This window comes from Anopheles funestus, chromosome X (genome assembly GCF_943734845.2).
Source record: "Anopheles funestus chromosome X, idAnoFuneDA-416_04, whole genome shotgun sequence".
Lineage (NCBI taxonomy): Eukaryota > Metazoa > Arthropoda > Insecta > Diptera > Culicidae > Anopheles > Anopheles funestus.
Window position 1 is genome coordinate 7,558,837 of NC_064597.1, and position 11,564 is coordinate 7,570,400.

At 40.3% G+C, this 11,564-nt stretch overlaps 3 protein-coding genes and 1 long non-coding RNA gene across 7 annotated transcripts; 2 read left to right on the top strand and 2 right to left on the bottom strand.

Moving 5' to 3' along the window:
- Positions 1 to 814: 814 nt before the first annotated feature.
- LOC125761687 (negative elongation factor D-like) lies at positions 815 to 3,668 on the bottom strand. Of its 2 annotated transcripts, none has more exons than XM_049423092.1 (4): positions 3,560 to 3,668; positions 3,264 to 3,440; positions 2,466 to 3,190; positions 815 to 2,390 (listed from the first exon to the last, which is right to left on the bottom strand). In XM_049423092.1, exons 2-4 carry the CDS (start codon positions 3,327 to 3,329, stop codon positions 1,427 to 1,429), a joined length of 1,755 nt encoding a protein of 584 aa, XP_049279049.1. In that variant the 5' UTR covers positions 3,330 to 3,440; positions 3,560 to 3,668; the 3' UTR covers positions 815 to 1,426. The 2 variants fall into 2 exon arrangements, with proteins under 2 accessions (XP_049279049.1, XP_049279060.1); XM_049423103.1 differs by having other exon boundaries at positions 3,264 to 3,400; positions 3,474 to 3,569.
- An 85-nt stretch (positions 3,669 to 3,753) lies between these two features.
- LOC125761855 (uncharacterized) lies at positions 3,754 to 4,643 on the top strand. Its single transcript, XR_007418145.1, has 3 exons — positions 3,754 to 4,238; positions 4,306 to 4,406; positions 4,477 to 4,643. It is a non-coding gene; the product is annotated as an uncharacterized LOC125761855 (long non-coding RNA).
- Positions 4,644 to 5,613: 970 nt separating this feature from the next.
- On the bottom strand, positions 5,614 to 8,956 carry LOC125761685 (negative elongation factor D-like). Of its 2 annotated transcripts, none has more exons than XM_049423064.1 (5): positions 8,791 to 8,956; positions 8,343 to 8,549; positions 7,556 to 8,280; positions 6,495 to 7,489; positions 5,614 to 6,426 (listed from the first exon to the last, which is right to left on the bottom strand). In XM_049423064.1, the coding sequence occupies exons 2-4, from the start codon at positions 8,472 to 8,474 to the stop codon at positions 6,526 to 6,528; spliced, it is 1,821 nt and encodes a 606-aa protein (XP_049279021.1). In that variant the 5' UTR covers positions 8,475 to 8,549; positions 8,791 to 8,956; the 3' UTR covers positions 5,614 to 6,426; positions 6,495 to 6,525. The 2 variants fall into 2 exon arrangements, with proteins under 2 accessions (XP_049279021.1, XP_049279033.1); XM_049423076.1 differs by lacking the exon at positions 8,791 to 8,956 and adding an exon at positions 8,655 to 8,758.
- A 414-nt stretch (positions 8,957 to 9,370) lies between these two features.
- Positions 9,371 to 11,364, top strand: LOC125761814 (synaptobrevin homolog YKT6). 2 transcript variants are annotated; one of them, XM_049423338.1, is made up of 3 exons: positions 9,371 to 9,701; positions 9,759 to 9,955; positions 10,045 to 11,364. In XM_049423338.1, the coding sequence occupies exons 2-3, from the start codon at positions 9,831 to 9,833 to the stop codon at positions 10,520 to 10,522; spliced, it is 603 nt and encodes a 200-aa protein (XP_049279295.1). In that variant the 5' UTR covers positions 9,371 to 9,701; positions 9,759 to 9,830; the 3' UTR covers positions 10,523 to 11,364. The 2 variants fall into 2 exon arrangements, with proteins under 2 accessions (XP_049279295.1, XP_049279286.1); XM_049423329.1 differs by having other exon boundaries at positions 9,372 to 9,701; positions 9,762 to 9,955.
- The last annotated feature ends 200 nt before the right edge of the window (positions 11,365 to 11,564 follow it).

Here is an 11,564-nt window from a genome sequence, read left to right on the forward strand (position 1 = left end):
GCCGGCTTCTAGATATTGAACTGGACGCTAAAGCAAAAAAAAAATGGCGATGTATGACACGAGCTAATTGACGCTCCCAGCTTTGGTAAGGTCATCTAACAAACGCGCATCGATACCTTAATATTTGTTAGGCGCGAAGTACGGTGCGCAGTGTGGGTGTGTGTGTGTAACAAGAGGTGTTCAAATCACAAAAGAAATAGTTAGTACACTCTACCACACATGTAAATGTGCAAAACGGTATCAATCGGATCACGATTGATAAGAGCGTCTCTGGGGAGAGGTGCCATTATCGGAGGCTTCCTCATTTTCATGTGTGTGTGTGTGATAACTGGACCCCACACGTCAATACATCGAAGTAACCAATATCAGGAGAGAATGAAATCAAATAGAATTCCCTGCAAACATTATCCACTATCTCTTACTCTTTTAACTTGTTTTTTTACCCACACACTTGTAACGATAAAATTCGTACGATTTCGGATCTGTTTATAGTCTGATGTTTACTTGACTTGTATCAGGTAAGATATCAGCACTCCACTGCCTTGATTGAATTACTTCGGTGTTAATAATGACGTTGTAAAGTGCACCCTTGCAGGTTCACAAATTGCATTGTTTGATAAGTAACAGTTTTCCATATTTTTTTGTCGTTCGTTAAGCTATTCAATCAGATAATTACTGTGGTTCCTATTATAGACGCTCTTTGCAGGCTTAAGATACAAATTTTTAATAAAAAATTACGATAAAATTGCTTCGAGCTTTCCTTTGTTACTAACGCGTTTAGCACATACAGAACAATCATTAACTTTTTATACAATTGTTTTTTTTTATTAAATTGTTTGTTTGTTTTTTTTTCTAACAAGAAAAGATATAAAATACTAAAATGCCAAAGCAGATCGACTATCATGTGAATGGGAAGGGACGATTAGCAGGAGAATATAACTTTCAATGATTTTATTTTTTCAAACAACAGAATATGTTGTAATGAAACAATAACTAAAATATAATGAAAGAAGCTATTAAAATTGAAATCAAAATAAATAAAAAATAATTATAGTGTAATAAAATTGATCTAATAATTTGACTGACAAGCAATTGATGATGTAATCTTTTGTACTTAATTGATTGGCAATTAATTCTGCAACGCTTTGGACGATTTTACTGTATGACAGTAATATTTGGATAATATCTGTGCAATATGTAAAGTCACTCGGTAAAGCAAATATATGGCATATTCAATAAAATATTGATAATATAAAATATTAAGAATTATTTTCTTTTACGTTCGTAGGACGTTCAAGGCATGGTGCTAAGGAAAAGGATGATGATTATGATAGAAGATGATTTGGCAAAATTTAAACATAATGAAATCTTTTTTAAAATAATCAATAATAATCTTACCTCTGCAGCAACTATTCGTTTCCTCTTCCTACAGTGTCGTGTAGTGGGCCTTACAGTGTACTATAAACTCCGAAACTGGATCGTTATCACCTTCGCCGCGCATCGATCCTGTAATTTCCTCGTTTTCCACCATCGGAAGGAACAGTTGAACGAACTCACTCGAGTACGGGTGCGTTACGGTTTCGAGGACCTCCGTTACAAAGTACCGAATCAACGAAATATCCGTATCACCCTTCATGCAACATTGGCTGATGTACTTCACCACCGGTACGACGCATCCACGCGCCAACAGATTCACCATCCGATCAAGTAGCATCTTTTTCAGCTCCAGCTGCACCAAAATCTCCAGTTCGTCCTGTTTCGACTCAAACAAGCGCACCAACAGACGCAGAATTTGGTCGTGCAGCGAGGAATGTACGCAGGCCACTTCGTCCAACAAAGCGAGATGAAGCGGACAGCTTTCGGTGCACAGTTTAAAGTAGGACGGTTCGGTAACGGTGTTCTCCACCCAACGGATCACTCCCACCCCCACCACCGGAAACCGGATGCAGCTGTACAGGGTAGAGATGTCTGGAATTAGCTCGCTCGAGCCACGACTCACGTTGCATATGGCGTGCACTTTCTCGATCGCAATAATCGTTGCTTTCAGTTCGTCCTTGTTCAAAACCCGATGTCCTTTCGGTTGGCCTTTCTTCGTTGGTATTTCGCACACACTTGCAGCGTATCCGAGCAGATAGATGTACTTCGATTTGTGCTCCTGGTTAATCTTCATGCCCACCTTGAACAACGAATCGACGAGCAGGTCAAGAAACTGTGGATTGCGGATCAAATCGATAGGAGGCGGCTCGGGAGAGGTGTAGTTGCGGTACAGCACCGTTATATCTGCTGGGTTGAGGGTGTTGCGTGACAGCATTGATGTAAGCGCCTCACATGCTTGAGGATGCCGTGAGGAACCATTTAAAGCCATCGTAATAGGCGTTACGTTGTGATTGCTGAAGAATAGAACAAAAAAACAATTAAAAGACAAATCTACTAAGCCGTTACTAGAGCTATCCCGAATCACCTACTTTTTCAGTGCATATTTGGTAATTTCTTGTGAAAGTCGTTTCATGATGAATCCACCCTTTGGCTCATGTGACAGCACCTGTATTAACACCTGGCTGTATACATACGTATGTTGTCCGTGGCATACCATCTTTGCCACCTCGTCGATCGCGCTCTGCCAGTCCTCTGGGTGGCTCAGAAATTTGGCGATGGCTGTTTTTAGCACACGTGAAAATACTTCTATCTGCTGAGCGGCCGTTGAGATGGAAGTTATCTCACTCTGGAATCCGGCGTCCGAAATTAGCTTTATGGTAAAGTTCAACATCAAACATTCCGGATATTCTTCTGCCAGACGGTATATCAACGAGCGCCAAGTATGATGCTCAATCATCTCCGTCAACCAACCGGGTGTTTCACCCTCCTCGGTGAAGATTTTATCCGCTTTTTTAGGATCAAACGTTTTCAGTATCATGTCCTTCAGATGGTTTTCGACCATAGCCTGTACGTCTGTTACGCGCACACCGGCCATGATAAGCCACTCGGCAAGAAGGTTCGCCATTTGTGCTACCGCCGCATAGTTCGAAGACAGCTGATTGATAACATGTTCCGCTGTTCCGCCCGCCTGAAAGTAACGCTTCAGCTGGACAAAGATGCTCGGTTCCATGATGTAATCCACACTCGCGAACCGCTGCAGACAATCATTTAATACTGCTTTGGAATTTTCCGATGGATCTTCATTCATTTCCGCCTGAAAGAATAAACGCAACGTAATTTACCAAACGCATCCAACAGAGTATACTTTTTAATGTTGATTTACATACCTCCTCCTCCGACGCATTGCTCCGGGCTGCATTATTGTTCCACGCATCATCGAACTCTTCCTCCATTGTACAGCCTGTTCTGTATCTCAATATGTCCGGACTGTATCAAGTCTTCATAACCGCAATTGCTACGAATCCTTACCCAGAAAAAAGATTCTCTATTACGTTGCGTACAACCTGTCGATGAGTAAAAATAAATAATCGCATTACCACGTTGCTTACGATGTACGAGACTGCCAGCGTCGATGCTTTTAATAGTGTTATCTTCTTTCAACACAGCTTATTTAAACGCTTACTATTAATGTTTACGTATTATTTTTATCCCAAAAAAGTAGAGCTATTGAATGTAAAACTATGTAGGAAACTATGAAAGTGAAAAAGGCAACATTCGATACGAAACTTGTTTGGTAAACAAATCGGTAATATTGCCGTGAAAATTAAATGTCAAATCGTTTGCGAGAAATGTCAAAGTACTGTTTTCAAACAACCCAGCGGTCAAGCTTTCATGCGTTTCACCTCGTTTCATCCCCTTCCAACCCTCGTTGGTCTATCTTTTGCGTGTCAACACAAGCTATCTCTGTTTTTTCGTTCGTCAAGCATGTTCTTGTCTCGCTCTTTTCACACTTTGCCGAAGTTCGACGTGCTCCGCGTTGTGTATTTACACACCGAGCTCATGGAATATCTTTGTGTGTGTAGAAAATCATTTTGACAGCACCGTGATTCTTCGGCCATCAAATTTTGTTTTGCTTTCGAAGTGCAAGGTTTGGTTAGTTTATTGCATAGAACAGGGACATAAAATGCCTATAAAAGGGTATAAATGGGTTCGAGTCCAAAGAGCACGCGTTTTTCAAGTGTCAAGGATAGTTTAGTTAGGGATATGGAGTGAAAAAACACATGGAAATAGGGAGGATGCTTGACCAGCGTGCCTCCGGAACAAAGTGGTGCTGAAACTGGTTCATGGCTGCTGAGAGTCTGGTAAGGCGTTTAATGTAACGAATTATATCAATTACATGCAATTTACATTACGCTTTTACAATTTCAGGTACATCCGAAACAATATATAGGCACGGACCGCAGGAAACCAAACAGCAAACACAGTGTACAAAGTACCATGCAGAGAGGACACAATTTTACACCACACAAGTACGTACTTCGAAATATTACAGAAAACTTATTGAAATGATTGTTAATTTCAACTATTTACTGTTTACAGACCAACACATTTGCCCACATTTTCCAGCAAGTGAAGTGTAAGCGAGAAATTTGTGAACAAAAAATAGAATAATTAAACAAAAAAACATTTCATGTTTTGTCCTTTTTAATTGATGACAACTTTCCACTATGCATAGCCAATAATGCACCAATACCTATGCGGCTACCGCGCTACACACTCACACATGCGCAAAAAAGCTCTTCGTTAAGCGGGCTTCAAACGGGCTTCAGACGGGCTTCACCCGGGCTTCAGATTGACGTCGTGAAGCCCGTCTGAAGCCCGCTTAACGAAGAATTTGACCGCTGGGAAATTACGCAATAATCTTTGAATATTCCAATTTTACGGTAATTGGAAAGTAGATGTAACGCTGTAAGCGTTACTCTTGATTTTTTAAAAAATATTTTTACTACTCGTAGTTTAGAATGTGTGGTAATCGCTTTCCTCTAAGCTAATCTTGAATGCTTTCTCTGAAACATTTGATTCGTAAACGAATTCCATTTCCAGCTGCTGCTACGATAGGTTGATGAAGGGATTTTGGAAGATGGGAGGTACTTTGCCAATCTCTGTTCCATAAGGATGATACACACTTCATATTTTGCCTTTGATTTTCATCTCCAACTCGGACGATATTTTCGGATATTATCCACAAAAAGTAGCTAAAATTGAAAATAATATTATTATAAATTAGTCTTTATTTCCAACCGTTGTTTTCAGATGGCACACGCTGTTAAATGCAAATATATCAATGTGAAACAATTAACTATTCTGCTAAAGTGCATTTTGACCTGATATAGTAAAGTTACGGTTAAGTGCAAGTTGGTGTAGTCTAACATCGCTGTAAAACTTGTCACTGAATCTTCTATATCTTTGCTAGAGCTAGTTTTTCGATTTGTTCAGACTTCCAGTCGTTACCACTGACGATTGTTCAGATGAGATTCAATCTACAACCTCACCCATTAATCACACAAAAAGGACTAAAAGTGCTCAACTGACTGATTGATTTTATTTCATTGTTTTCAGTTTTTACATACTAAGTAACCGATTATATTTTGGTGCTTTACATTTTTGTACCGATTTGCTATTTAAAAAAATCTAATCTTAATAATTGACCTCTGTGCATTGATACAAAACAATCGATTCTTCAACCACCTCACAATCGCTGCTTTGTCTCAAGTGTTAGGTTTATTTACATGATGTTATACGTTAGATATTTAGTTCAGGCTTTTTGCATTGTTATAGTTCACACCACTAACATATGGTTGAACTTGTTAATAGCGTAATGCATTAAGTGTAGTCTTCTCTCATTCCGTTTCTCTTAATCAAGGCAACACACACACTAGCACTGCTAAGTGCTTTATTTGTTTTCTTATTTTTGGCTACGTTTGTATTATGTTTTAATTATTTTTTTTAGTTCATATTGTACTTAAGATCTGTAAAAGCCATCCCGCAACTGCCGTACAATGGTTTAATCCCAACATATCCCCGGTTTATGATATTTTAAATCATACCAAATTGTGCCTCTTTTCGTAGTTTTAGTTCATGTAACATTTTCGGTCGTTTTTTTGTTGTTGCAAGTTTTATGTCGTTTGGATTGGAATTTTGTAACTATAATTTACAGTAACTTAACTAATTCGTGGAATTGCTAGAATACAAGACATCTTATTATAGTGTACTAAGCTAAGTGCTTAGCTGTACCATTAATTAGACTACCGATCCTAGCTTTGCAAGAAGTTACTCATACAGAACAATTACCGAGACATTCTGTAGCAAAATTTTATATAACTATTTCTCATACTACATAGCATAAATTATCTTAAATCCAAATGAGAAGAGAAGATGCGCGTGGGAGACAAAAATTTGCTAATATTTTACCTCGTTCATTTCAATCACGTGAATTATGAAAATACAGCGACACTTCGAGATACGAATTTAATTCGTTTCGTAACCTTGCTGTAGGAAAACGAGTACATAGCAAGTGTGATAAATGTTGTGAAATGATATTGTAACACAATACTTACACCATACGTTGTAACCATTGGTTTCCTCTTCCTACAGTGTCGTGTAGTGGGCCTTACAGTGTACTATAAACTCCGAAACTGGATCGTTATCACCTTCGCCGCGCATCGATCCTGTAATTTCCTCGTTTTCCACCATCGGAAGGAACAGCTGAACGAACTCACTCGAGTACGGGTGCGTTACGGTTTCGAGGACCTCCGTTACAAAGTACCGAATCAACGAAATATCCGTATCACCCTTCATGCAACATTGGCTGATGTACTTCACCACCGGTACGACACATCCACGCGCCAACAGGTTCACCATCCGATCAAGCAACATCTTTTTCAGCTCCAGCTGCACCAAAATCTCCAGTTCGTCCTGCTTCGACTCAAACAAGCGCACCAACAGACGCAGAATTTGGTCGTGCAGCGAGGAATGTACGCAGGCCACTTCGTCCAACAAAGCGAGATGAAGCGGACAGCTTTCGGTGCACAGTTTAAAGTAGGACGGTTCGGTAACGGTGTTTTCCACCCAACGGATCACTCCCACCCCCACCACCGGGAACCGGATGCAGCTGTACAGAGTGGAGATGTCCGGAATTAGCTCGCTCGAGCCACGACTCACGTTGCATATGGCGTGCACTTTCTCGATTGCAATAATCGTTGCTTTCAGTTCGTCCTTGTTCAAAACCCGATGTCCCTTCGGTTGGCCTTTCTTCGTTGGAATTTCGCACACACTTGCGGCGTATCCGAGCAGATAGATGTACTTCGATTTGTGCTCCTGATTAATCTTCATGCCCACCTTGAACAACGAATCGACGAGCAGGTCAAGAAACTGTGGATTGCGGATCAAATCGATAGGAGGCGGCTCGGGAGAGGTGTAGTTGCGGTACAGCACGGTTATATCAGCCGGGTTGAGGGTGTTGCGTGACAACATTGATGTAAGCGCCTCACATGCTTGAGGATGCCGTGAGGAACCATTTAAAGCCATCGTAATAGGCGTTACGTTGTGATTGCTGAAGAATACAAAAAAAAACAATTAAAAGACTAAGCCGTTACTAGAGCTATCACAGATCACCTACTTTTTCAGTGCATATTTGGTAATTTCTTGTGAAAGTCGTTTCATGATGAATCCACCCTTTGGTTCCTGCGACAAAACCTGTATCAGCACCTGACTGTATAAATACGTATGTTGTCCGTGGCATACCATCTTTGCCACCTCGTCGATCGCGCTCTGCCAGTCCTCTGGATGGCTCAGAAATTTGGCGATGGCTGTCTTTAGAACACGTGAAAATACTTCTATCTGCTGAGCGGCCGTTGAGATGGAGGTTATCTCACTCTGGAATCCGGCGTCCGAAATTAGCTTTATGGTAAAGTTCAACATCAAACACTCGGGATATTCTTCTGCCAGACGGTAAATCAACGAGCGCCAAGTATGATGCTCAATCATCTCCGTCAACCAACCGGGTGTTTCACCCTCCTCGGTGAAGATTTTATCCGCCTTCTTAGGATCAAACGTTTTCAATATCATGTCCTTCAGATGGTTCTCGACCATAGCCTGTACGTCTGTTACGCGCACACCGGCCATGATAAGCCACTCGGCAAGAAGGTTCGCCATTTGTGCTACCGCCGCATAGTTCGAAGACAGCTGATCGATTACATGTTCCGGCGTTCCTCCAGCCTGAAAGTAGCGCTTCAGCTGGCCAAAAATTCCCGGCTCCATAATATAATCCACACTCGCGAACCGCTGCAGACAATCATTTAATACTGCTTTTGGGTTTTCCGATGGTTCTTCGTGGCTTTCCCCCTAAAATATCAATATGGTATAAATGAACGTTTTATTCTTTTGTTAGGACGCTTTTAACATACCTCCTCTTTGGCCACATTGTTCCGTGCCGGGTTGTTCCACGCATCATCTTCGAATTCTTGCTTCATTCCTGGTGTATTATTTTGTGAAGGTTTGAAACCAAAATTTTCTTTCCCGTCCCGTTCTTCCTTCATTGCACAGGTGTGTCAATGTGTGTGCGCGAGTTCAAACAATATGAAATGTTAGACGGCTTGAATTCCGTACAATTTCTGGAAAATATTCAAATACCAACAGAGCGAATTAGATATCGAAACAGTTTACTACGTTACGAATGTTTTCTTTAAACAAACGAAACAATCGTAATATCGTATTACGGATAAAATGGCGCTAAGCGTCGATTGCTGGTAATGCTTGCACTTTCATTACAGACTGTTGACATCCAATTTCAAGCACCAAGTATTGTTACCAATAATAAATCGTAAGCTATTAAATGATCAGAGCGAAACATACACGAGAACACTTCCATGAAACAACGAACAACAACGAAACACACAAAATTAGCTACAAAATTTAGTTGATTTCGACAACACCACAATATCGGCGTACCGGAACGAGCTTTGAAAGCATTAGAAAAAAAAGAAAACTTCAAATCCGTTGAGATCTATGACAACACGATGTTCCCAAGAAACAAAATGAAATATTCACAAAATCTGTTTTTAAGCGGAACTTTTTGTATTTTCAAACGCTCGTGAACTAGGAAAAGATAATAATTTTTCAAATAAATTGTAAAAATCGAGTTGAAATAGCTTAAATAAAGATTAATGTAGCAGGAGATAGACCTTTTCCAAAGCAGATTATTCCCTGAAATTCATTACATCTGATGGGCATAGTCGTAACAAGTTTTGTGTTTGTTTTTATATTGAAAAATGCCCAAATTCATGGCTATCACTTCCTCATCGTCTTCAAACATATTTCTGAATTAAAATAATAATCTTAAATCAATTGTAATTATATTTACGGTCACAAAGCAGATCCGATAAATGTGAAAAATGTAGCATTATCAATTGTCAAATTTTCACTTCCCCTTCCATCTGTCAAATGCTACCTAATGACGATTGGCTAAATATGTCCAAATGTGTGTGTTTGTGTTGGCTTTGTACGCTTTACATTGAGCAAGAAGGAAACGATCATAACAGATTGAAAGTTCGATTTTCCATCTAGTAGCCTCCGAGCTACACATTTTGTTTCCATAAGTGTATAGAAAAGAGTTTTCGCAACGGAAAACATTTCCAGATACATCGCCATCGGAACGTGATTTAGCGTAACACTGTGCAGGCGAAGTTTTGTTCCCTATCATTCCATCAGTACGAAAGGCAGAAGAAATCCATCCAACAAACAAACAAACCCTTGATTCTACTCTTGTAAGTGAACATCCGTAGCCCTGTGACATCAATTAAACCGATTGTTTCGTCTCTCAGCAGCATACGACGGGTGTAAGACGAAGTAATCTACGTCAAAGAAATTCGTTACCAGCCTAACAAGTATACAAAATGGTGAAATTATACGCCCTGAGTGTCTTTTACAAAGCCCCAACCGAGGCACGGCTGCTGAAATCAGCCTACGATCTGCAAAGCTTTTCCTTCTTTCAGCGTGGATCTGTTCAGGAGTTCATCAGGTGAAGGTTACCGTCATGAGTAATCTCATGGATTTATCGGAAACGAGTGAAGACTGTTTACGTATCAATAACTCGAATCTTTCTTCCAGCTTTGCCAGCAAAACCCTTGTCGAAAGAACACAGGCCGCAACCCGGCAATCCGTGAAGCAAGATGTGTACATGTGCCACGTATATGTTCGGGCCGACAATTTGGCCGCCGTTTTGATAGCGGATCACGAATACCCGCAGCGGGTTGGACATACGCTGCTAACGAAGGTTTTAGATGATTTCACTGCCAAGGTAGGCTCGGAACTGTGGCCTGTGACGACAAACGAGGCAGCAATACAGTTCGGGACGCTTCCGGCAACGCTGAACAAGTATCAAGACCCGCGGGAAGCAGATGCACTTACGCGCATGCAGGAGGATCTGGACGAAACGAAGATTATTCTGCGTAACACGATTGATGCGGTTCTCGACCGGGGAGAGAAGTTAGATGATCTGGTTTACAAATCCGAGTCCCTGTCGATACAGAGCAAAGCATTTTACAAGACAGCGAAGAAAACTAATTCGTGCTGCAACTTTGCCTAGGCATCTACAACCCTTTCCCGATTGCAGCCTCATATGCATCCGCGGCCTTAGAGCCTTTTGTGATGAAACCCACCTAAGTGTGTGCGTGCGTGTGTCTGTGTCAGAGGGCACGAAACAGCTGTAGATGCCAGGGGTGAATGCATGATGGTTTTTTATAAAGCTAGTTCTTCTGCTAGTTTTAAATGTTTATGTTTATCCACTTTACGACACTTTCCGATTTCGATCGAGACATTCGTTTACCTAGACGACTTTGACGATGCTCTTGTTGAATCAAATTGAATTTGCTCCAATGAACAAGAAAGGAATTTTGGTACAACAAGCAGTCAATAAGAATGCAAAGAAACAATGGGGTTTTGTTGCAGTGGAAACAAAAGGAAGAGTGTGGCGAAAACGGGTGTCCCTTAATCTTATTATTTAGTACTGTATTAAATTTGCTTCACTATAAACCAAATCGTAATCCATTAAAGCTCAACATCGATGTGTTGCAATGAAAGCTTTGCATCTGATCGCTTTTTTTTTAAAGAACGTTTTTTTTTTCGTCCGTCTCATGCAGAAACATTTTTAGCGTGAACAATGGCTATAATTTGGTAGAGTTTTTTGGTATTGCTTGGCTGTTGATTGAACTAAAGAATGCTGGGACGTTGATGCAGGCTGTTTTTAAAAATGATCAAATGCGAAATTCCTCGACTACGTTAATAATCAATGTTGGTAAGGTGTAGAACTGTTATTATACCTATAACATATTAAAAACTATAAATATTAATATTCAATATTGGCGAAACATGATGTAAAAGCGTGAATAAAATTTACTCTCCTGCATATGGGAGGATCATATGTATGAACCTTTCTTTTTTAAATTTGCAATATTTTCTAAATAATAATGCAATTATTTGCCAACCATGAAAACTACCGGAAGGACCATAATACCGGAAGTGAACAGCTATTCTTTTCAACCGAAGGAAAATTTTCCAACAAATGAAAATCATGCGTGTAATCGCTGCTTTAGCGTGCACGTCTACACTTTGACAGCTGATTATTGTGA